Source organism: Ochotona curzoniae, unplaced genomic scaffold (assembly GCF_017591425.1).
Source record: "Ochotona curzoniae isolate NIBS_2020 unplaced genomic scaffold, NIBS_Ocur_1.0 contig_4838, whole genome shotgun sequence".
NCBI classification, from domain to species: Eukaryota; Metazoa; Chordata; class Mammalia; order Lagomorpha; family Ochotonidae; genus Ochotona; species Ochotona curzoniae.
Genome location: NW_024466399.1, coordinates 169573 through 195598, shown reverse-complemented (window position 1 = coordinate 195598; position 26026 = coordinate 169573). Strand labels below are relative to the sequence as shown.

General features: G+C 39.4%; 1 protein-coding gene and 1 pseudogene across 2 annotated transcripts in view; one reads left to right on the top strand and one right to left on the bottom strand.

Moving 5' to 3' along the window:
• The window catches only part of LOC121161740 (RING finger protein 17-like), a 106774-nt gene that overhangs the window by 65049 nt on the left and 15699 nt on the right, over positions 1-26026 (bottom strand). The window contains exons 4-9 of the mRNA XM_040988343.1: positions 24491-24608; positions 23564-23644; positions 18993-19093; positions 6765-6936; positions 5035-5111; positions 4755-4829 (exon numbers count right to left, since the gene is read on the bottom strand). Of these exons, the coding sequence (XP_040844277.1) occupies positions 4755-4829; positions 5035-5111; positions 6765-6936; positions 18993-19093; positions 23564-23644; positions 24491-24608 (624 nt within the window). The remainder of the gene's footprint in view (positions 1-4754; positions 4830-5034; positions 5112-6764; positions 6937-18992; positions 19094-23563; positions 23645-24490; positions 24609-26026) is intronic.
• LOC121161741 lies at positions 1414-2292 on the top strand (annotated as a pseudogene). Its single transcript, XR_005884714.1, has one exon. The product of XR_005884714.1 is annotated as a cytosolic iron-sulfur assembly component 2A-like (transcript).

Here is a 26026-nt window from a genome sequence, read left to right as displayed (position 1 = left end):
GAAACAGAAGGAACATGCTACAAGATATATGTGTAGCCAAAATCTTTTTAGAAAAGACACCAAAAGCACAAGCAGTTAAAGTTGAAATAAACCATTAGGACTATATCAAACCAAGATGCTTTTGCATAGCAAAGGAAACACAACAATGTGAAGAGACAATCAGTGGAATGGGAAAAATTCATTACACACTATGTAACAGATAGGGATCTATAAAGAGCTTCAGAAACTTAAAAACAGCAAGAGCAAAAAGCTCCGTTAAGACTGTGCCGGACCCTGTATTGGTATGCACACACAAGAATGAGGTCCAGGATCACCTCAGATAAAGTTGTTTTGGGAAACCCCCCAACTGAACTGCTGGATTCAAAGCTCCAACCATGGAGAAAACTGCAGGTTTCATGGTCTGACCGTGGAGCGCATGTGTCAGAGCTGGGCCTCCTCAGTAGTTTAGATGGAGCAGTGGACAGCATATCCAGGTGCACATGGAGGATATGGCAGTATACTGGAGCCTGCAGAGGACGCCTGGTACGATAACAGAGGATGGAGGACAGAACAAATCGATCAACTACCCTAGCCAAGTGTTGGCAGTGAATACCTGGGCAAATGGAGACTCTAAAGTGGACTGTAGAACTCAGATAAGTTTTATTGTGATTAGAGTGGCAAGACTGGCAACAGCATAGAACTGCTGAACTATCAAAACCACCTGAGCAGGACCCCTCAGGGCATGCTCCACACTGGGGACCCTGGGATGGTTGGGAGGCCAGGTGTGGCTTCTCCCCTTATCTCTCCCCTCCCCCCAGATACAGCAAGAAGAGAATGTGAAAACAATGATCTCACCCACTTTATTCTAGCCCCTGACCCGTTGCTCCTGAATCAAGTATGTAAAAATTATCAAAAATAAAATTCATACAAGAAAAAAAGGCCTGCTAAAAAATAGGTAAGAACATGTGCAGACATTTTTTAAAAGAACAGACTCAAACACCCAATAGACACATGAAAAAGTGCTCAAGTTCCCTAGCTACTACAGAAATGCAAGTAAAAACCACACTGGGCTGCACCTAACTGCTGTGAGAATGGATATATACAGAAACCAACAACAACAACTGCTGGCAAGGATGGGGGGATACTCCACTGTTGGTGGGAGTACAGATTAGTGCAGCCACTACTGGATCAATATGGAAAGTGCTAAGCATTATTTACCACACAACCTAGCTAACCCATTTCTTGGAACATATCCCAATGAAATGAAATCTGCGTATCAGAAAGCAACCTGAAACCCTGTATTTACAGCAGCACAATTCATAACAGTGAAGACATGGAAACAACCCAATGCACATCAACAGTAAAATGGATAAAGAAACCCACACGCCTACTCTATGGAATACTACATTAAAAAAGAATGAAATCCTGAGCCGCCAGGGATGGCGGAACATGAGGATGGAGCGGGTGTCCGGGCTGTTTTCCTGGACGCTGAAGAGAGTCCTGTGGCTCTCAGGCTTCTCTGAGAGCGGAGCTGCCCGGCAGCCCCGGATCATGGAAGAGAAAGCGTTAGAGGTTTATGATTTGATTTGAACTATCCGGGACCCAGAAAAGCCCAATACTTTGGAAGAACTGGAAGTGGTGACGGAAAGCTGCGTGGAGGTTCAGGAGATCAATGAAGACGACTACCTGGTTGTCATCAGGTTCACACCGACAGTACCTCATTGCTCTTTGGCAACTCTTATTGGGCTATGCCTAAGAGTAAAACTTCAGAGATGTTTGCCATTTAAACATAAGTTGGAGATCTACATTTCTGAAGGAACTCACTCAACAGAAGAAGACATCAATAAGCAGATCAATGACAAAGAGCGGGTGGCTGCTGCAATGGAGAACCCCAACCTACGGGAAATAGTGGAACAGTGTGTCCTGGAGCCTGACTAATCGCTGTCTTAAAGGCCACCAAATCGTAATTATTTGCTATATTTGTTTAAATTCTTTGTAAAATAGAAAAGACTCATGTTTAATACAAAGGTGATTTGTACCTCAAAATCTTTTTTAAAGGATTATTTCCAAGTAACATTTAATTACAAGGTAGGACTTGATTTGCTCAGCGGATAACATTCTCAGGATTTGTAACACTTAACGTGATCAGACAGAAAAATATTTTCTAGCTCTTATGTGTAACATGAGTTGCTATTTTTCTGGTGCCCGTTCTGATACAGCTACTTTTCATGTCAAATATCTACCCTGCCCAAATGTATCCAATTTAAATCATTGGTCTATAAAATAAATTTTTAAAAGATGAAAAAAAAAAAAGAATGAAATCCTTCTATTTGCAACACAATGGTCCCAACTGGAGACCATCACGCATAGAGAAATAAGCCAGTCCCCAAAGGACAAATATCAGATGTTCTCTCTGAAATAAGACAGCCTTCATGTAAAATACAAAACAGAGATAGTCAAGTATATACATATATTTTCACAGATGAACTGTATAGTGGAGATTAGCATACTGCGAAGTAAATACACATTGTAGTATGCATCTCTCCTTCTGAATAAAAGTAGGACTCCCAATGAAACATTTAAATACACCTCTGCAATGTGATAATCATTTTTTAACCTTTCCCTATACCTAAAATGCTACAATACACTTCAGTAACAGAAAGTTAAAACTTTCAACTATTACTTAGGGACTTGAAGTGGGGATAAAATAGCTAGAGGGAAAAACAGGGAAAAGAGGGAGGGAGGCACCCCTATACTCATGAAACTGTATCATGGGGGATAAAAGGCTATGGGCCAGATCAGCTCAACCCTAGCATAACTTACATGATATTCACTGGAAGTACCATTAATCCTACAGACAAACCATCTACAAGTGAATGAACTCACACTGATGGGAGGCAGTTTCTACAAAATTTGTATTATAACTACTCTTAAACCAAGATTAAGCCCACGATCTCTTGTTAAATTTCAGCACACATGTACCACTTTTTACATACACATATACACACAGAATGGAGAGAGGGAGGAAGAGAGAGGGAGAGGCAGGGAGGCAGGGAGGAAGGGAAGGAGGGAGAGAGAATGAAGGGAGTAAGAGAATCTTCCATCCACCGTTATCGTTCCTACAAAACTCTCACTTCCATTTTACATGAACTTTTTGAAGCACCATGGTACAACTAAAGAGGTCTAGAACGTTCTCTTTCCAATTGACTTTCCTTCCTGTAGTCCGAGTCTTTGGAGTTTCAGAAACCACCAACTCTGCTGACAAAACCATGCTGGATGCTTTCCTCTTCTTCACTTTCAAACTCAAACATTACTGTTTTATTATTTTTCTCTGAGTATTTATCTGTATTTGTTCTAAGTCTTGGTCCACTGCTTCTACTTAAGTCTGGGTCCTTCTCATTTGTAGAGTGTATTGATAACAACAGACTAATTGAGCCTCCAGTCTCCACCATCACCTGTCAAATAATCTAAATGCTGGAGTTCTCTTTTAGAAATACAGTCTCATTATTTTTACTTTATGCTTAAACCATTCCAGCAACTTTCTACCATCCAGAGCTTACGGTCTGAGGTTCCTTCACTGATGGTGGCAGTGTGCTGCACTGTTTACTATGGGAGATGTAATGGTCTGAATGCTCACTGCAGGATCCAAGTGGAACTTTTCCATGTGGGGCTTCTGGGGGCGGTGCCCTCAGGAACGGATTAGCATCTTATGGGACTACATGAGGCTCTTCCCTTGCTGTTTTGCTCTTCCACCAAGCGGTGACAACAGTGTTTTTGCCTTTCTGCCCTTCCATCCCTCCTGTCAACATGAGGACTCAGAATTCATGATGTCATCTTGGGAACAGAGACTGGAGCCCTCACAAGAAATGAAACGTTCTGGTACATTCTTCTTGTACTCGGAAAACTTCAAACTTATGAGGAAACAGATTTCTGTTCCTTACAAATGATGTAGTATCAGCTATTTTGTTATAAACTGCATAAACAGACTGACAGAAAGCCATTACGCACGTGATTCCTGCACACTTGAAATGTAGCTTGTGCAACGAAGAAACTGATTTTTAGACTTTATTTAGCTTTAAACAATCCATACTTATTTAAATGGCTCATGGCTAGTGGAAAACATACATTCAGAAAATTAAAATTCACATACCATTACACAACTTACGAGTTTTCTGGAGTTAGTCTCTGTGCATCCTTGGAGGTATACTTCTACAGAATGAGATTATATATACTTTTCTAAATTTGGCCTGCTATTTCACTGTTTCTGCATTAGTTTTCTAAGATGCCTATCTCCATTTTGCCCTTCTTTCCATTTGCTATTCATACTTCATGGGCAAAGGAAATAAAACTCCCCTTTCAAGTCCCTTATTACCCCAGGAAGAACTGATCATTCCTTCGCTTCGACCTGTACTACTTCTGTACAGCATCATAACAACGATGAATTCTATTGTGTAGGTGTCAGTCTTCCTTTAGCTAGCGTAATTTCTCTGACAAGTATCTCAATAAAGTGTTAGCATCTAACATATAATATAACCTGCAGTCAATGCTTGCTGACCCAGTGAATCTCAAAAACAACCTTAACACATGTATCACTGAACACGGATTCCTTGTAGATTTTTAAAATATATTATACTATAATTCAACTAGAGAAACTACTTTTTCCACTATTTCTCAGCTTCTGGACTCTATAGTTTAATCATCAGTATTGCTGTTTCTCAGACAATGTAGGTACTGTCAGATACTAGTGGTACATCACCATCCTTGTAAGTACTTACTTCGTTGAGTTCTCAAATTCAATCTTTCCTATGTTGCTCAACGTACAGATAATCTCACTGCAATTCATATTCAATCTAGAATAAAACAACAGTATACGGTGTTCTAAGTTTATTACTTTCTGAAATGAAAATCAATCAAACATTATTACTATAAATTAGACTTATTTTAATTTGGTTGCTAACTTGGAAAACGTTTGTGCCCCAAATCTCCAATCTATAATTATTTGCTACTTCAATATTTTATACTTCCTATTGGCCTTCTGGATTATGACTTACTTACCTAGGAGAGTTCCTTAATTTTAGAGAACTAACTTGTGACAATTCACTCTCAAACGTTAACTTCAAAGTCCGAATAATCTAGAATTGAAAGACAATTATTGTTTGTGTGTTATTCATATTTATCACAAATCTTGTGAAATATTTCAGGATACTGCATCCTGAAGGTTTTAATGAACACAGTCAATGTTAGATTTTCAGGTACTCAAAAGAAGGGATTCAAATAAGTGTTTATGACATCTTCCCCATTATTGAGATTCTTTTGGAGACAGACACTAGTGAATGGGATAATTACAGGATCACAGAAAACTCAGATTCATTTATACTTGTGCACCTATCTTCAAATGTTTCCCATTTTTTCATTGTTTTCCCAACTAGACTAACTAAGGTGAAGACCAAATTTTGTTGTATTTTTTGGCTTTCTAGTGCTTCATGTGTAATACACAGAAAATGACTACTTCTGCTTTTAGAATTATAGTTGGAAGAGGATCAGGCCAAGTAGGGTGGAAGCAAACTCTTCTATAGAGGTTCTGGAAGCCACTGAGCTAGGACTACTATTCTGTAACTTCATTCACAGCAGCTAGATATGGGAAATGAAATGCTGCTTAAGATTCAAAGATGAAAACAGGATATATACCCTTAGAAGATAAGGAAGAAATTAGCAAAAAGGAGCTATAAGAGTTCAAACTGTTGTAAGAGCTCAAAAAATGTGAAATATATAATTGAGAATTTTAGAGCAAAACTTTTGAAACCTATGCATATGAAGGGCCTTTAAAAATCTGGTGGAAAGGGGCCTGGCGCAGTGGCACAGTGGTTAAGGTCCTCGCCTTGCATGCCTGGGATCCCATATGGGTGCCGGTTCTATCCCGGCAGCCCCGCTTCCTTGGGACCCTACACCCGCGTGGGAGACCCGGAGGAGGCTCCTGGCCTGGCTTCGGATCGGTGTAGTATGAGCCGTTGTGCTCACTTGGGGAGTGAATCATTGGATGGAAGATCTTCCTCTCTGTCTGTCCTCTCTGTATATCCACCTTTCCAATAAAAAAAAAATAAAAATAAATCTTTAAAAAAAATCTGGTGGAAAATGCATATTCTAAAATCTCTACATGTAGATTTCACATATTCTAAACTTATCTATTTTCGCCTCTTTAAATGTATTTATTTAAAAGGCAGGAAGACAGAGACAGAAACTTGCCATCTGTTGATTCACTCTCCAAATGGCCACAGTAGCTGTGGCTGGGCCAGGTCGAAGCCAGGAGCTGCATCCAAGTTTCCTATGTAGGCGAGAAAGGCCCAAGCATCTACATGGGCCATCTTCTGCTGTTTTCAGAGACACATTAGCAGGAAGACAGAATGGAAGTAGAACCAGGCCTGTGATATGACATGTAGGTATTCAAGACGCATCTTAATCCCAAATGCCACCCCCGTTACTATTATTTTTCCTCATTTTCTATTATTCAGTTTCCTTAAAACCTCAACTTCCACCTTAATCATTCTACTAGTTCTTAGAGCATGTGCAATAAAAGCCTTTTGACTATTTCCCCTAAGCGGTAAAAATAATTAAAAGGTTAAATTAATTCAGACTGTTTTTCTTAGAATTTAAAACACTTACGAACTCTAAACTATGCTAATACAGGTAAAATAACCTAAAAAATAAATTAATTGTTAATTTTTAGACTTTAGACTGCAAAGCATAAAAAGTACCACCAAGTACATCCTGTAAGCTATTAAAATTACCTGATTCAAATCACAATAGCTCCTCAGAGAAGGTGCTGATTTTAATTCTCCTGCAATCTTCATGGCTGCATCCAGATCTTTTTTCTTCTCCTCAATGTGGTTTTTAGCCATTACCAAATTTGCTAGATAGTCATCTGTATTTCTTACAAGTTCTTCACACAGCTTCTTTTTCCTTCATTTAAGACACCAAAGTTACTTTTCAGTATTTCATAAGCATTTATATTAAACTTTGAAATAACTAAATGATATTTCAAAGGATAATTTCACCAGTTGGGTAACTTAAATAAGGTAACAGGATTAAATAAGGCATATAATTAGGAATAGTAGCTAAAAGAGCAGCCCTACTAAGTGATAGACAACGCATAACATGATGAAGTGAGGTATCCAATTGAACAGAGATGAACTACAGTTCACTACAATCTACACATAATTAGAGAAAATGATTTTTCAGAGGGATATGATTATTATGTCAAACACAGCTATTATAGAAGTACAGAGGTAAGAAGCATTACATATTCTATCCAACAGTAAGATAGATCGCAGCTGTGTGTGTCTCTGTAGTCATTTGTGGCCTTACAAAGACAAATATGCACTAATTTCTCCTAAGGAACCACTTACACACTTAAAAATTCCCATTACTAAATATAAACTATATAAATAAAAAATAAGGTTTTAGGGGCCAGTGCTGTGTGGCTCAACAGGCAAATCCTCCATCCTAAGCGTAGGCATCCAACATGGATGCTGGTTCATATCCCAGCTGCTCTGCCTCCCAGCATATGACCTGAGAAAACAGTGGAGGATGGCCCAAGTTCTTGGGCCCCTGCACCCACAAGGGAGACCCAGTTCCTGGCTCCAGGCCTAGGATTGGCTCAGCTCCAATCTGTGGTTATTTTGGGGGAGTGAACCAGCAGATGGAAGATCTTTCTCGGAGATCTGTCTTTCCTTCCCTCTGAAGTATGCCTTTCAAATAAAAACAAACAAATTTTTAAAAAAGAGATTTAAAAATACATCATTAAACCAGAACTTGGATATCAATTCATTACAAATTCCAAAGTAATTGCTTAGGAAATTGACATACTTGATTACTTGTGCCTCATTACTAAAAATCTGTTGAATGCCTATGATATTATGGTAACTTTAAAAATGTGCATTGGAAATTATAGTGTGTAAATCATTTATTTCATTCATCACACAAATCATTTTCTCATTTCTTCAACATGAAGTCAGTTCTACTTACCCTCTTTCAACACATGCACAAAATAACTTTACAAGCACTAAAGAGCCTATGAGTCAAGCTCCAACAATAAAAATGTATTCCAAAATCCTTTTGGCAATTATACACATAACATATCTAAAAGTAAGTTACTTACTTAGAGGAGAAATGGTCATTTTGATAAGTTATGGTATGTTTCTAAAAACTCACACAACTGTAGGAAAAAGCTGGCTGAAAATAGACTTATAAGAATTCTGCAATTTTGTCAAAGGTCTACTTTTTGTAAAAAAAAAATTTTTATTTGGAAGATGAAGTTATAAGGGGGGGTGCAGTGGTTATCAAAACAGCCTGGTACTGGCACAAAAATAGAGAGAAAGATCAATGGAACAGAATAGAAACACCAAAAGGGAACCCACACAGATACAGCCAAATAATCTTTGACAAAAAGACCAACAACAGTCCAAGCAAATGGAAGGTCTCTTCAGTAAATGTTTTTGGGACAACTGGCTGATAGCCTGCAGAAACAAAAAGATAGACCTGCATCTCTCACCATACACTAAGATCCAATCTACATGGATAAAAGACCTAAACCTACATCCAGAAACCTTCAAACTCTTGGCAGAAAATGTTGGAAATACCCTGCAAGACCTAGGAGTAGGTCCTGACTTTCTAAGAAGGACACCAAAAGCAATAGCAGTTGAGAACAGAATAAACAAATGGGACCTCATCAAACTAAGAAGCTTCTGCACAGCAAGGGAAACAATCAGCAAAGTAAAAAAGCAACCCACAGAGTGGGAGAAGATCTTTGCGCACTGTTTGGGGAATAGAGGGCTAATCTCTAGGATATACAAAGAACTTCAAAACAACCAAAACACCAACACAAACAAGCCACTCAAGAAATGGGCACGAGAAATGGGCAAACAATTCACAAAGGGACAAGCCCAAATGGCAAACAAATATATTGAAAAATGCCCCAGTTCCCTGGCAATAAGGGAAATCCAAATTAAGACATTGATGAGGTACCACCTAACACCAGTAAGATTGGCCCACATAAACAAGAACACCAACGACATTTGTTGGCGAGGATGCGGGGAAAAGGGAACCCTACTCCACTGCTGGTGGGGCTGCAGGTTGGTACAGCCTTTATGGAAATCAGTCTGGAGAACACTCAAACAACTCAAAATCTGCATACCATATGACCCAGCAATAGCACTCCTAGGAATATATCCAAAACACCTGTTTCACGACAAACCAACATGCACCCCTATGTTCATAGCAGCACAATCAGTAATTGCCAAAACATGGAAGCAACTGAAATGCCCATCAGCAGAAGATTGGATAAGAAAGCTTTGGTTCATCTATTCCATGGAATACTACTCAGCTATTAAAAAAAACAAAATGCAGTTCTTTGTGGGTAAATGGGCTCAACTGGAAACTATAATGCTAAGGGAAATGAGCGAATCCCAAAAGGTTAGATACCACGTTTGCCTTAATCTAACCTGTAATTTTTGTTTATTTGTTTGTTTTTGAACCTGTCATTGATACTGTCTCAACCCATGTGTTTTGAAAAATTGAACTTGCATTATTTTTAACATATTGTTTACTCAATACTATGTCAATTAATTCCATAACATTGTATATTGTTGCAGGTGTTTTGTTGGGGCTTTTAACTGACTGGGACTTTACTCTGTTAGCTCTACCTTCAGACCAGAGAAGGTCTCCCCAAGAAGCTGCTGAACTTATCTGGACAATAAGATGCTGGACCCTATGCTAGGTATATGCTTGCAATGAAGGAATCTCAACTGAACTTGAACTGTGGTTACGCAGCAAGGTGGAGGAATCCACCATGGGGGAATCCCCAGTGCCTATAAAACTGTATCACATAATACAATGTTATTAACAATAAAAGAGAAAAAAAGCAGATTAGAAGCTGTTTTACAGAGTAAAATATAAGCATTTAACAAACATATATTTTGTTACAAAAAAAAATAAGGGGGGGGGTTAGACAGATGGTTCACTTCCCAGATGGCTGCCACTGCCAGGTTGACTGTAAACTTCATCACTGTCTTTCAAGTCTGGGCTCAGGGCCAGAACACTTGAGCCATCTTCTGCTACTTGCCCCAGGCCATCAGCAGTAGGCTGGACCAAAAGTCGAGCAACTGCCCTGCTGCTGACATTTTGCGGGAGGAGGAGTTTGGGAGGGGTTCAGGCCCTGGAGTTGGGGCAAAAGCAGCTCTCTGCAGAGTGGCAGCTGTGGGGGGTGCCCCAGCCAGGCTGGACCTAATGCTGGGGAACAGGCCAAAACCACTGCTGAAAGGCAGTGACTGAGTCCTAGGCTTTGGGCACTAGTGCACCAGATGGTGCCAGGCTCTGTCTGCTGGCCACCCAGTGGCGAACTCTGGGGTTTTTAGAATATGTAATTGCTGCCTAGGGACACACATGAATGAGGCCAGTTTTAGCGTAGGTGAGAGATGCATTCTGGGTGATTTCCAGTAATGGGGTCATGAAATTTTCGAGCAAGCATGGGACTGAGATCTGATGGTTTGGAGGGGAGTGTCCATAAGATCTATTTGGGTCAGACTGATTCACCAGCCAAATTAGGAATCCTGAGATGGGCTGTTAGCATAGAGCATCACTGACTGCCACACACCAGTCCATATCAAAGCTATGGATGTGGGTCTGTCTGGAAGGGCTAGGTACCAGTATCTGACTGGGTGATGGAATAGTGGACTGGTCACACTTGGCAGGGTCAAGACACTGACTAGCATGTGAGAGAACTAGGTCCAGGGGCAGACTCTGTGAGGGAAGTGTGGGCCCAACCCCATGGAAATACAAGTCCCACAGGTTAGTTCGTGAGCTGGGGTGGTGATTGGCTGAGCTATGTGTGACCATGGCACCTGCCATCACTTATGGGTAAAGGAACCGACAGCAGTCTAGGCAGGTCAAGGCAGCAGCACCCAAATGTGCATCCTAAAATAGGATGTGGGGTTGGCCTAGCTGCAGCTGGAAGGGGTAGATCGGGCAGGGCCAAGCAAACCTCAACTCACAAGAAAGAATAGAATTCACGATGGAGCACATGTCATGCCGAACTATGCTTGTACACTGACTAGTCTGCATAAACCAGGAAAACTAGGCCACAGCATCGAGGGCAGTGGCTGAGACAGGTGAGGGGGTAAGCCAACTGGGTCAGAGCAACCACTGGCATGTGTGTAATTCAGGGCTGGGAATAGACTTGGTTGGGGAGCTTTGAGAATACACCCTTGCTGGGTCGGGTTTTCCGTGGGAGAGTGTGGGGGCTAGAGTGGGGGCTGCGGTCTGGTCTAGATATGGCTGCGATCCCCCTTGGCACAAGTGTGGAATGGGGCTGGGTGCACCAAGCCAGGCTAGACACCAGCACCATCTGGTGCTCTGGAGAACCTGGGTAAATGCAGGACAGACTAAGCTGGGTTTCTGCCCCTACTGAGCCATGTGTGAGCAGTGTCTGGGCATGGACAAGCCTTCTGGGCTAAAACAACCAACAGTAAGAACTGGAACGGATTGAAGGCCAGCAATGAGGGCTGGCTCATGGAACCACCAGTACACGCAAGATCTGGCATAGGGAGTGGTTCTGATGGAGGAGCTTGGGAAACACCTCTGATGGAATACAGTCCCCACAGGTGAGTGTAAGAATCACAAGAGGGAGCAACCCAGACAAGGCCAGAGAAAGATATCCACTGGCATAAATATAGCATAGGTGGGGGGCAGACCAGGCTGAACCCATTTACATCAACCGCTGGCAAATCCGAGCTTCAGAACTGAGCGTGGGTCGGGCCAGGTACAGTCGAGACACAAACCAATGTACATTATGGAATGCTAAGGTGGGGTGAGCTGTACCAGATGTGGTCGCAGTGCCCAAACAGCACACGTAAGAATCAGGGTGGTAGGGGGCAAAGCCAGCAAGGGGAATGTAGGCTCCCCTGCTGGACAACTACTCCCACTGGAGAGCATGAGTTGGGATGGGGCAGACCAGACCAAGCAGAGCTATAACACCTGTGGGCCTCATGTGAGCTAGATCAGGGAAGGGCCAGGTTGGGCTGGTTGTTCTGACTGGTGCAAGCCAAAATTACAGTAAGTGAGGGTTGGTTGGGATTTGTCGCAGAATCAGATGGTAGAGGCTGGCACTAGGGGCCAAATATGTCAAGTTAAACTCCAGAACCATCTGGAGAATGCATAATCCGGGAGTGGGAGTGGCCCAGTAGGGAGGTAGTGGGCACCTCCCTCTTGGGTTACCACTCCCACTGCAGAGCACGAAAACCAAGACAGGAGTAGGGGTGGCTAGACAGAAAGGCACCCACCAGTATGAGTGTGGGCTAGATAGTAGGGTTGGTTGGGTTGAACTAGGCTTCAATGCCCATTGACATGTATGACGAGAGCTAAATGGGATGTGAGACAGACTCAACAAGCCTGCAGTACATACATTAATGGGAACCAGGGTAGGGGGCAGGCTTGGTGGGGGTTATGGGGAATTGCCCCAATTAGGCTGCAGCTCCCACTGGTTTGCGTGAAGGCTGAGTATGAAGTGGGCAGGATCAGGCTGGACTGCAACACCCATTGGTTTGTGTGGAAGACAGGCGAGAAACAGAACTGACCCAGCTATTGCAATGACCAGCATGTGCATAAACTGATTGGGGCAATGGACTGTGCCAGACCCTGTACTGACAAACTCACACAAGAATCAGGTCTGGGATCATCTCAGATGAAGTTTCTTTGGAGATCCCTCCAACTGACCTGCTGATCTCAGAACCCCAATCACGAAGAGATTATGTCAACCAGTGGATTCTGAATAGGTTTCATTGTGCTTGGAATGGTGAGACTGGCAGCAATTCAGAACTGTTGAACTATCAAAACTGCTTGAGCAGGACCCTCGGAACATGCCTCATACCCATGACCTGGGATGGGTGGGAGGCTGGGTGGGGCTTTTCCCTCTGTTTCTCCCCTGACCCCAGATATAGGTTAAAAATTATGACATTAGTGTGAAAACAATGGTATTACCCACTTTCCTGCAGCCCTTGACCCTTTGTACCCTAATCAACTAAGTAAGATTATTAAAAAAAAAAAAGTGGAGCAGCTCAACTCCCATACGGGTCACCAATACTGCAGATGGCAGTTTGACTTATTCCACCACGAGGCAGGTCCCTAAATGTCTATAACAAATCAAGTGAATGCTGAATCAAGTCAAACTCATGGCAGGACACTTGGCGGCATTTTTACTTGTCCTTGTCCAATTCCTTCCCTGGTGCGGTGTCTCAGTCTGGAAGCAGGAACACAGTTCGCACTGACTTTTCTCACACTGAGAACACACCTTATCTGCAAGTCTTAGCCATCCTGAAGGATTAATCTTTCCTCTGCCACAAGTTAATGTGCAGGGACACCTGAGCTACAGATGCTTGGTCAAGACATTACAAGTGGGGATACATGACAGAATGCCTAAGGTTTCAAGAAGCGGCTTGGCTTGCCACCCGTTGGAAAATTATCACGCATAAAAGTAGCTGTATCTACTGTGGGACTGAAAAGCCACATTAAGATTCACGTACAAGAAACACCTGAGAAATTATTTTCTTATTATTTATTTATATTGGAAAGTCAGATTTATAGAAGGAAGGAGACAGAGAGAAAGCTCTTCCATCCACTGGTTCACTCCCTAAGTGGCTGCAATGGCGAGAGCTGAGCCAATCTGAAGTCAGGAGCCAGGAGCTCTTTTGGGTTTCCCACATGGGTGCAGGGTTCCAAGGCCTTGGCCGTCTTCGATTGCTTCCCCAGGCCACGAGCAGGGAGCTGGAAGGGAAGTGGGACCACTAGGACAACTTGCACCCTTATGGGATCCTGGCACTTGCAAGGAGAACACTCCAGCCACTAGGCTACCGCACTGGGTCCACATATGAGAAAATCTTACATCAGCACTTTAGACTGATTCAAAATGCTCACTTACTCAAGTAATCGAAAAAAATGTCCACTTGGGCCCAGCACCAGACCCATAAACTAGTGTACCACAACAGAAATTTCAGATCAGCAATGAAGAATCTTGCAAAAAGCAAAGCCTGGGATCAGTGGCTTTACTGCTGAATTCTAGAAGAAACACTAATTCTTCTCAAGCTATTACAAACAACTGAAAGGAGGTAACCTTTCCAAATCCACCTGATGAGGTCAGCATTACCTAAATCCCAAGTGCAGATGTCATGACAAAAAAAGAAAACCTTAAACCAATATTACCGATAAACAGATACAAAAATCCTCAACAAAATATTAGTAAGCTGAATCCAGTAATATATAAGATTCAATAGATATCCTGGTTAACTGGGGTTTATCACAAGGATGCAAGATGATTCAACATATGCATAAACATGCAACATGAACTGAATGGAGGATAAAAACGGTATGACCACCTTAATATACAGAGAGAAAGTCTTTAATAAAACAACACTCATTCACAAAAAGACTTCAGTTAGGTATAGAAGAAACATGTCCAAGTATAATAAAGGCTATATATGACAAGCCCACAGGTAACATCACAGTGTAAGGGGAAACGCTGAAAGCATTTCTACTAATATCTGGAGGCAGAAAAGAATGTCCACTGTTGTCCCTTTTATGCAATAAGGTTTTGGGAGCATTAGCCAGAAGTAGCAGGGACAAAAAAAAAAATCATCCCCACTTGTGGATAGTGTGGTTCCACACACGGGGGAACCAAAAGATTTCACCAAGAGACTACAATTGAGAAGACACAAGATTCTAAATCAGTATACGAAAGCAGTAGCACTTTCACATACCAACACTGGTCTAGCTAAGAACACCAAAGAATTCCATTCATAACAGCTACAAAAAAAAAAAAAAACATTAAATATCTTGGGATAAGTTTTGACCAAGCACATCTACAAAGAAAATCATTAAACTACTTTCACGAAATAATAAAAGAAACTGAAGACACAGAAATGGGAAGATCTCCTGCATCTAAAAGTCAAAAGTGATATTATCAAAATATCTGTATAATCTGAGGAAATACTGAGATTAAACGTAATCTCCATTAAAATATCAACGGATCCACAATTCTAAAACTCATGTGGAAATACAAAAGACCAAAATGGTCAAAACAATCTTAAACAATAAAAACAAAAGCAGAGGTATCACAATATCAGAGTTCAAGACATAAACTGACCCCTGGGAGCCAGCACAAAAACTAGCAGCCTAAGCCCTCCTGCCTGCAGTAGCAGCATCAGCATCCCACATGGGAGACCTGCTCCACTCTGCTCTGATTCTCTGTTGATGACCTGGGAAACAGCAATGAATGTACCAGCTGCTTAGATCCCTACACCCATATGGGAGATCCAGAAGAAGCTCATGCATGGCTTGTGGCTTCAGACTGGCCCAGTTCCAGCCACTGTAGTCATTTGGGGAGCGAACCAGTGAAGGGAAGGTCTCTGTCTCTCCTTCTAACTGAAAAGAAGGAAAAAACAAAATCTTAAAAAAAAAAAAAGCCCTAAACAAAAACAGACCCACAGGCCATGGGACAGAATAGAAATCCCAGAAACAAATGCACGCATCCACAACCAATTTTAACAAAGGTGCTAAAATGCTCCATGGAAAAACTGTCTGTTCTACCAGTGGTGCTGGGAATACTGGATCTCTACACGCAGAAGTTTGACGTAAGATCTGTACTTTACACCTTTCACAAAAATCTACTGAAAATAGATTGAAGACATAAATGTAAGCAAGACCTAAAAGTATAAAACTACTAGAGGGCAATATAAGAAACCCTCCAAGACAATGGTCTAAACAAGAGCTTTATATACATATATGTATGCAAACGCAGGCAAATGGTATTATATCATTCAAACTCAAAAGCTCCTGCATGCCAAAGAAATAAGAGAAATAAGAGAAAATATTTGCAAGCTATTGATAAGGGAGTTACATTCAAAATATAGAGAAAGCTCAAGAAATTCAACAAATAATGCAATGAAGAACAGAAAAATTTTCAAAATAAGACATGTAAGTCTCCAATGAACAGATAAGAAAGTGCTGTTTCATGAACCACCAATGAAATGCAAATAAAAACCACAAAGCAGGTATTATCTCATTCCAGTTAGAACTGCTATTATTTATAAGTCAAAAAATGATAAGTGCTGTGAATATGAGGAGAAAGGGGACTCTAATAAATTCTTGGTGAGAATGTAAATTAGTACAGCCACATGGAAAACAGTAAGTTCCTCAAAAACCTAGAAATACATTTATCAAACAATCCAGCTATTCCAATTCTGGGAATATATCGAGAAGACATCAGCGCACGAAAGAGATATTTTCACTGTCATGATTAGTAGCGTTCTACTCACAATGGCAAAGACATGGAATCAACCCAGGTGTCCATTAATACATGACGAAAAAAAGGACATTTATATACAATGGAGTATTACTCAGTCATAAACATGGATGAAATCCTGACATCTGCAACAAAATGGATGGAACTGGAGACTATTATGCTAAATGAAATAAGGCAGACACAAAAAGACAAATATGTTTTCCTTTATATGTAAAACAGTTGTGACTAGCACTAAAAATGCATGTGCCATATTATTTGGTATGGAAGTATTTATAAAAGTTGCCATCACTGAATTACACTGTATGTAACAATATGCCTTTACCCCACTTTATCATGAACCCCACATTATGATATTAACATATCCATCCTGTTTTCCAGAAAATGTGCATGTGTATGTGAAGGGAACACGGCAAATGTTAAAAACTGTTAAATGTTTGTTCACTGCATTGTTCTGTATAATTTCCTGTTCTTTTGACATAGTTTAAAAATTAAAATGAAAAACAAAATGAAAATAAACCATAGACATACATACTTAAAAGTAAGATAGGATATCCACTTTTGTCCCTTCCACACAATAAAGCATTAAAAGTTCTAGCCAGAGCAATTAGGCAAGAAAAAAATACAAATAACTCAAATTTGAAGGAAAGACATGACCTTTTGTTGCAGATGCTATGTTCTTAAATGCAGAAAGCCCCCAAAATGCTACAAATAGCAAGTACAGGGCTAAGAAATGTTTTTAGCAATGATGTAAGGTATAAAATCAACACATGAAAATCAACTGTTTTTCTATATTGTAACAATGAACAGTCCTAAAATGAAATGACCAAAACAATCTCTTTTAAAAGAGTAGTAAAAGAGTAATATCTTATGAATAACGTCAACTAACAAGGTGAAAGATTACATGCTGGAAGTACACAAAATTTCCAAAAGATATTAAATAGAAGATTAAAACGAGCAGAAAAATATCACATTTCTGGAGACAGGAAGACTTAAAACTATTAAGATATTAATTTTAACCAAAGTGAGCTATAATTCCATGTTGTCCTAACAAAATCATAGAAATTTTCTGCAGGAATATAAAAATCCATAATAAAAGTCATGTGGATTCTTAGGAAACACTGTATAGATAAAAGAAGAATCTGGGGTCAGCATGTTGGCTCAGGTGGTTATACACCTGTGCCCCATAATGGAGTCCCAGCTGCTCTGTTTCCAATCCAGCACCTGCTAATGTGCTTGGAAAGACAGATGATGCTGTGAGTATGTGAGCCCTTCCCAACTGACGGGGAGACTTGGACGGAGGTCCTGCCTTTTAGCTTTCGCCTTGCCTAGTTCCAGCCATCTGGAGAGTGAACCACCAGATCAAAGACCCCTTGGTCACTATAGTTCAGATATTCAAACAAATACTTTTTGAAAAAAACAGAAAGTTGGAGGACTTACATATTCTGACTTCAAATTACAAAGCTGTTGTGATCAAAACAATGTAATACTTCTCTAAGAACTTCAAAACATTGTGGAATACTGAATTAAAAAGGTGATTTAAGTGCAAATTTTTTTTAAAAACTCATGAACATAATGTGCATTTGCAACCAACTTTTTGAAGATCCTTTGCTAGATAAATAGAATCAAATATAAAGTCCAGAAATAAGCCTTTATATACATAGTAAGCCAAGAGGCAAGGATAACTTTTCAAGAAATGGTCCCAGGCAAACTAGACACACAATTTCAATAGTGACATCAGATCCTTACTTAATTATCCTATTTATACACAAATTAACAAAACTGAATCAAAGATCTAAATGAAAGAATTAAAGCCGTGGCCTAGCGGCTTAAAGTCCTCGCCTTGAACACAATGGGATCCCATATGGGCGCCGGTTCTAATCCTGGCAGCTCTACTTCCCATCCAGTTCCCTGCTTGTGGCCTGGGAAAGCAGTCGATGATGGCCCTAAACCTTGGGACCCTGCACCAGTGTGGGAGACCCAAAAGAGGCTCCTGGCTTCGGATTGGTGAGTACCAATTGTTGCGCTCACTTGGGGAGTGAATCATCGGATGGAAGATATTCCTCTCTGTCTCTCCTCCTCTCTGTGTATCTGACTTTGCAATAAAAATAAATAAGTCTTAAAAAAAAAAGCAAATAAACTTAAAAAAAAAAAAAAAAGAAAGCTCCAAACACTCAGAAGAAAACAAATGGGGATGCTTCCCAATTGGCAATTATTTCTTAGACATTGCACCAAAAGTGCAAGCAAGAATAGAAAGAATAAATTTAGAAACTTTCATGGAAGGCATCATTACCAAAAAGTAGGAGGAAATAAGGTCATGTAGCTAATAAAGATTTAATACGTAGAATATATCAGTCCAGCAACAAAAATGGATATGAAGGATTGAATAATATTTCTTCAAATCAGATATATACAGATGATCAATAAATAATGCCTAACGTCACCAGTTATTAGGGAGATAAAAAAAAAAAAGATCCACAGTAAGATAGGACTTTATCTTTGGTAGTTCCTTAAAAAGTTAAACACAGAATTTCCAAGTGTGATTACACTGCATACTTAAAAAAGTGATTAAAAAGAAAATAGTAATACTCTCATCAAGACAAATAAAATGCCATGTTAATATAAAAAAAATTCCATTTGATCAAGTTTTTATTTTTCACTGACTTATTACCTGGAATCAAGAGAAGCAAACAGTTGATCAAACTGTTTTTCCATAAGCTGTATAAGACTGTTGGTCTCCTCTTTAGTTTTATTCTGTATATGTTCAAGCACCTAGGAAAACAACACAAAATTTTCACTGGATACATTTACTTGGTATAAGCTGTACCGTAATGGGTCAGGGTTATGGTGCAGAGGGTCAAGCTGTAGCTTGCACTTCCAGCGTCCCATATCGTGGTGCCGGCTCCAGATCCCGCTCCTTGCTGAGGTACCTGCAAAGGTAGGACCAGGTGGCTCCAGCAGCTGGCCTCTTCCCAGCCATGTGCAAGACCAGGATGGAATTCTGGCTTCAGCCTGGCCAGTGCCTGGTGGTTTGGGACATTTGGGGAGTGAACCAGCTGATGCAAAAGGATCTCTCTCTCCCCATCTCTGTCACTCTCCCTGCTAACTAAATCTTTTGTACTGTCAATTTAATTTTGACAGTGAAAGAAACGTTTCTAGGCTTCAAAATACCACAGAGCAGATGAAAATAAATGGAACAATTCATCGACTCAATGATAAAGCCTTAATGTTTGGATCAACACCACATCATATTAACAATTTGTTGTGATAATTTGGGAAAGTGAACTAATAAAGACCCACTGGCGTGTTTTCTAAAATTTTAAAACTGCTTTTTATCATTACAGGAAATGAATTATTTTTGGATAGCACTCCTTCTTTATGGCAGAATTGCGTTAAAAAACAACAAACAATAATGGTATTAAAATGTCAGTTATTACACATATTTCCTTCTATTTTTAAACAGTTTTTAAATTATTTGTTTAGGATCTATGACTCCCTTCCCTCTTATTTTCCCAATTTCTCTCTTTTGTAACAGGGACTCCCTGTCTGGATTCACGGCTCAGAGCTGGAATTCTGTCCCAGGATGCATCACAGCCTGTTCTACCATACACATTTAGATAAAATTTTGGCCTTAGCATTGATGCTAAAATGAGTTAATATTTTGGGGGATGCTGGAATGGGGAGAATATACTTTGCACTGAAAAAAGTATTACTAATAGGGGCATAAGGCAGCCTGTTTTGAAGTCGTAACCTTGAGTTTAGCAATTCGCTACTCTATATAACATAGAAAATAATACAATCCTGTATTTATTATAATTGCTTCTAACAATAGGCACCATTTCCCTTCTCTAGTACAAAAAAAAAAAAAAGTTTGAAAGAAAGGGAAGGGGGCGGGAGGGAGAAAGAACTTCCATCTGCTGCTAACTTCCCGGATGTGTGCAGCAGCCAGGGCTGGATGATGCTACGTCAGGAGCTGCGGGCAGTCTCAGTGTCCTATGTGGGTGGTGGGAACACTGGACCTATCCCTGCTAGATCCCAGGCCATGAAAGCAAGAACCTTGACTGGAGGTGGAGAAAAGCCTCAAACCAGCACCAGGCTTGCCTAGAGGAGTCTTAACCCCTGTGAAAACACCTGTCTCTCAAGCTTTTCCTTTACTCAGTTTTCTTTCCTCATTCTTTCACATGTCCCATCCTCTTACAAAATATAATGTTTCCTGTGAGAGGTCTCCTGTGAGTTTAATTAGCATTCCTTTATATGTCAGCTGATTTTTTCATGTGCACATTTAAGGATCTTTTATGTTCGATTGAAGAGAGCTTGATAATCAGGTGTCTTGGTGAAGATAACTTTATATCAAGCCTGTTGAAGTTCTGTATCCCTCCTGGATGTCATTTCCCAAGTCTTTCTCTAGATTAGGGGAATCTTTCCTTATTATTTCACTAAATACATTTGTAAACCCAGCTTCTCTTTCTGCACCTTCTGGGACTCCCATAACTCTTATATTTGGCCTTTTAATGCTGTCTTTCAATTCTTGAATACTTTTTTTTGGCCTGATCCAGCTCTGCTTCCAGCTTTTTGTTTGTTTACCCCTGGTGACAGGAAATATCTTCCAATTCTGAGATTCTTTCCTCTGCTTCTTTCATTCTATTTTGGAGACTCTCCTCTGTACTTTTAATTGGCTCCACTGTATTCTTAATTTTTGATAAATCAGCTTTCATTTGATTCATTTCCAGCGACATATTCCTTAAATTCCTTGAATGCCTGCTTTACATGCTTCTCACTGTTGATAATAAGCTTTATAAGAAGTGTTTTGAATTCTGTATCCCCCATTTTCTCGATGTCTTCCTCAGTGAACTCAGACTTGTAAAGGCTTTTGCTCCTTTGCAAGGGAATCTTCAGTAATATTCATTGTGCCTCTGTGTCTTCTTTTGCTCTTGGTCATTGTACTTCTGGTTAGCAGAGTCTTCTCCTTGGGACAGGTTCCTAAGCTGTCACCCACAGGTCTACAGTTTGATTTTACTTATTGCAGTTAGTACACGGTTCTTTGTTTGTAGTCAGTTGTGCCACTCCCTCCAGTGAGTTCCAGGTCTGTGTTCTTATGTTAGATTTCCACCATGGTCTCTGTAGCACCAACTCCTGGCTTACTAGTCTCTATCACCTACAGGCCAGAAGAGAATGGAGTGACATATTCCAGATTCTAAAAGAAAAAAATTGTCGGCCCAGGATAATGTACCCAGCAAAACTTTACTTTATCTTTGAAAATGAAATAAAATTCTTCCACAGTAAAGAAAAGTTAAAAGAATACACCTCTTCCAAACCTGCCCTACAAATGATACTTAAAGATGTTTTCCTGAAAAAAAAGAGGAATAGCACCCACCAAAACCAAAGACAAATGTGAAGAACATTCCAGTAAAATAACAACAGAAGACTAAATCAATGAACAACCCACTGCTAAAACAACAGGCCAAATTACCACCCATTCATATTAACCTTGAATGGAAATGGCTTAAACTCATCAATCAAACATCCTAGATTAGTAGACTGGATTAAAAAACAAAACCCATCTATTTGTTGCCTACAAAAGACATATTTCACCAACAAAGATCAGCAGAAACTATATCTCATGAATTTTGATTTTTTTGTTAGTTTTATCTCTTCAAAACACTTTCTTCTGATTAAATTCTTCAATGACTCAGACATACAGTAGCATCATTTTCTTCAAGAAGGTTCCCAATTTTCTTTTTCATTTCTTCAGCAACACGTTAGTTAGTGGCATGTTATTTAATTTCATGTCATTGTAAATTTCTATTTTTCTTCCTGTTGCTGATTTTTTTATTGTAGCTTTTTATTTAAGGGGATGTATAGTAACTGTGAAATGGAGACTAACATTTCCAGATGTGAGGATACAATGCAGTATGCATCTCTACTTCCAGACTAAAAATGGACTCCCAATGAAACTGTTTACTATATATTGACATTAGGATGCTGGACTCTCTGCCATTGTCCATGCCCGCAATGATGGACGTATGACTGTGTACTATAGTAACAAATAGGTAACTCAGTGAGGGGGGAGGAAATAGGGGAGGGGATAAGGGAAATCCCAGGACCTATGGAACTGTATCATAAAATAACAATAAAAAGCAGTAAAATTAAAAAAAAAAGAAAAAGAAATACAATACTTGGTGGTCAAGTGGGCCAAACTAGAGACCGCTATATTAAAGGAAATGAGCCAATCCCAAAAGGTCAGCTATCCTATATTTGCTCTAACATAAGATAATACAATGTCAAATCTAGGAATATTATATGTGAATCTTACTCTATGCCACTTCATACTTACCTGTTACTTCTGCAATAAGATCTTGTGATGGAATTCATTAATCAACCATTCATAAGAGACTGATTATTTATAATCACCTGAGTTGGTCAATGTCCCTTTTAGCACTGTTATTGGTACTGCCCATAAATAATGATCTAGTCCTCACTGTACCTACATTAGGGCCCTAGGATACAAGAATGAACTCACAATGAAATGACAGTCTCCTACATGGTTGGGAGACACTCCAGCGGCAGCATGATGGACTTGGAAAAATTCATGACAGACACCCATTGTGAGACTGGAGGGGAGAAAAGAGGGAAGGGAGACGGGAGAGCCCAGCGCCAACCAAATTGTATCAAAAAACAATAAAATATCTGAGCACTAAAAAACAAGCAAAAAAAAAAAAAAACAACCCATATATAGTAGTGGCTTTTAGTTAATCCAAATATCTTGTCCTTTAGTATTAAAAAGCAGCCACAATATAAATCAACTCTAACTTTTTAAACTCCTTGTTCTTAATTTTGTTGCTGGATGTTTAACAGCTCATTTCTTATCACCATGGGTGAGTTTTTCTTTGGGGAGGGAACGGGGGCGGAGAAGTAAAATAAGGAGGAAATAGATTAAGACTCAGCCAAAGGTTCAGCCAAATAATAAAGAAATGTTAAAAAGATGATCTGTAATGCTTCTGGGTTAAAAATTTACCCCAAAGTAGGTAAAAACTCCAATTTCATTAGCTTAACATAATGTTTTAAGACCAACCCTGGTGGGCCCTGAGAAGCGTTTTCCAATCTTCCCTATGTTTCTCTATTATCACGCCTAACAACTCAGTGCCAATAAATGATAACCTCATTGATAACACACCTAAACATGCCTATTTAAAAAGGACATGCTTCAGTTCTTCACAGAACTTAGTAGTTCAAAACACTTACTTGTACAGCAGTACTCAGTTGCTCCACATTATAGCCTGCTACCTTCAGTGCTTCATCAATTTCTTCAGTAGTTTTAGTCTCCTAACAAGGGAGAGGAACCATGTATAAACACGCAACAAAATACACTGCTACAGCTGCAAAAGCTTCAGAATGGCATTTTGTTTACAAAAGAAACATTCATTGCAGCAATTGGAAACTAAGCAACAAAAACAACACTTTTATTCATATTTATCAATAAAAGCTATTCATATTTGGAACTTTGGTTAAGGCATTTTAAATTTGTTCACACGAAGATACCTTTTAAAAAAATGAGATTATGACTTCTCAACTTAAAGTTGCCTTGAACTTACCATGGCAACAAATATATCCATTAAAAAATTAAATAAACATCTTTTAAAAAAAGATTAGTTTGGCTTTGCTAAGAGTCAAACTCGAAGCAAAAAAGCAAGATGATATGCACTCAACTCTAGCTTATTAACAATTTTAATGAAAAGACTTAACTCTCCATCTAGTGACATTTACTTCAAACTGAAAAAAGCAAAGTTATCAGTGGTGAAAAAAGGCAAAATTCAACTCTCAACAAAAATAGCCATCATTAACAAATGTAGTTAAGCCCCTTGGTTACCATTTAAAACAAGTAGAAAATCATATTTAAAATTTACTTATGCTTTATGCATGTTTCACAGAATCTGAATTCACCATTTTCTAAGGAAGACAATACACGTAAGTAAATATGTAGAAATTTGACACAAAATTTTCAAAGGTAGAATGGCTGCCTTAGGGAAAACAGTGAATTCTTTTATTACACAAAATATCTATGGAGAGCAAGTTTAACACTGTTACCTTTAAGCTTCCAAAATAATTTATAATTACTATAAGAATCTTGAGAGGAAAGTTAAGCTACCATAGGCAAAGCCAAAGTCGTACCAGCGACACAGCCGATGAGTTCATAAGAGTCCTGGGTACAGAGGTTGAATGTTCTGCCTCAATGCCAACAGTCAGCTCATTCGCATTCTTTTTAAAGTCATGAGAACATTTCTTTAATCTGAAAAATGTCAGTATCAACATTAATGGAATGTGTTAGCCTGCTATTGAGGTTTTACTCTCATTCAAAAAAATAAAAAATCATAGGCTGACTTACAAGAACACACACTGGGTTCTTGATCTGAGTAAGGAGACAGAAATCATGAGGAAAGACATTTTCATTTAAACTTAGCATAAATCAATAACCCAACTTTTTAGCAAATTCCCCAAAAGCCTGAAATTTACATTGTGATTAATTTATCAATTACGTCTCCTTATCTGTTATATTTTTGATGGAGATGTTAATTTCCGAAACCAATAAACCAAAGTTCATCAAAAAAGTATTTACACACACAAAAGCAGCTATTTAAAAATATACTAATAAACCTAGAATATTTATAAAAATAAATTTTAGTTGGAAAACTTAGTTGTATTCTCTTGTCTATGGAAGCGTTTTAGCTATTTTATCTTCATATTTTCATATTGGCTAGCACATAATGAACATTTAGTGTTTGCTTAATTATAATCTCACATTTTGCAGAAGAAATTATGACACTGAAATATTACTCTATCACAAACTATGTCAAATCGCTTTTAAACATTCTGTGAAAAGTGAATATTTATACTCTTGGAAACATGACTGCATTTTTCAAAAATTTAAATATATAGCAGTATAGCATTACATTATAAATCAAAAATTCACAGCTGTTTTAAACCAAACCGTTCCTAAATGAGGAAAGCAGCATTTATAAGTGTGCTTTAGATGAGGGAATGTAATGTAAAAAAAAAAGTTATAACAAGTTTCAGCACTTTCCAGTTTAGATCCTTTGACTGCCAAATGTGAAGTTTCACATTATCTAGATATTTTCTATGTCTAGATAAGAGCTCAACCTGATTTTACTTGCATGTTTTTAAAAGCCAAAAATTTCACACAGAACAGATCTCTGGTTCACCTGCAGGGGAAAAGAGATCCAGCAACACTGGGCATGAAAGCAATACCCACAGTGGAGTATGGCCAGGCTGCTTTGGGCAGGTAAGCCTTTTTCATTTGCCATTCACAGTTTAAACTCAATCTGCATTACTGAGTAAATCTGCTGGACTCCTGGAGGTGTTCCTGTCTGCCAGCCCCACACTAGATAAAAATGACTGCTTCATGGGGACAAGAGCTTTACAGCCACCCACAACAAGCCAGAATTCTTGAAAAATTATTCTAATCACTCTACAGGGTGTTCATGGAATACAGGGTGCTCAGGGTGGCAGACATGTGTAGAATGGAGGAGGCAGCACTGACACTCAGCCTGGACTGAGCTGTCAATAACCAGCTTCCTAGATTGGTTAGGTAGTTCCACTACATAAAGAAATAATCTTCCTTTTTGTTCCTGTCTAAACTTTCAGTTAGATCTGGAAAGATACTGTTGTGGTAACATGAAAAGCCAAGAT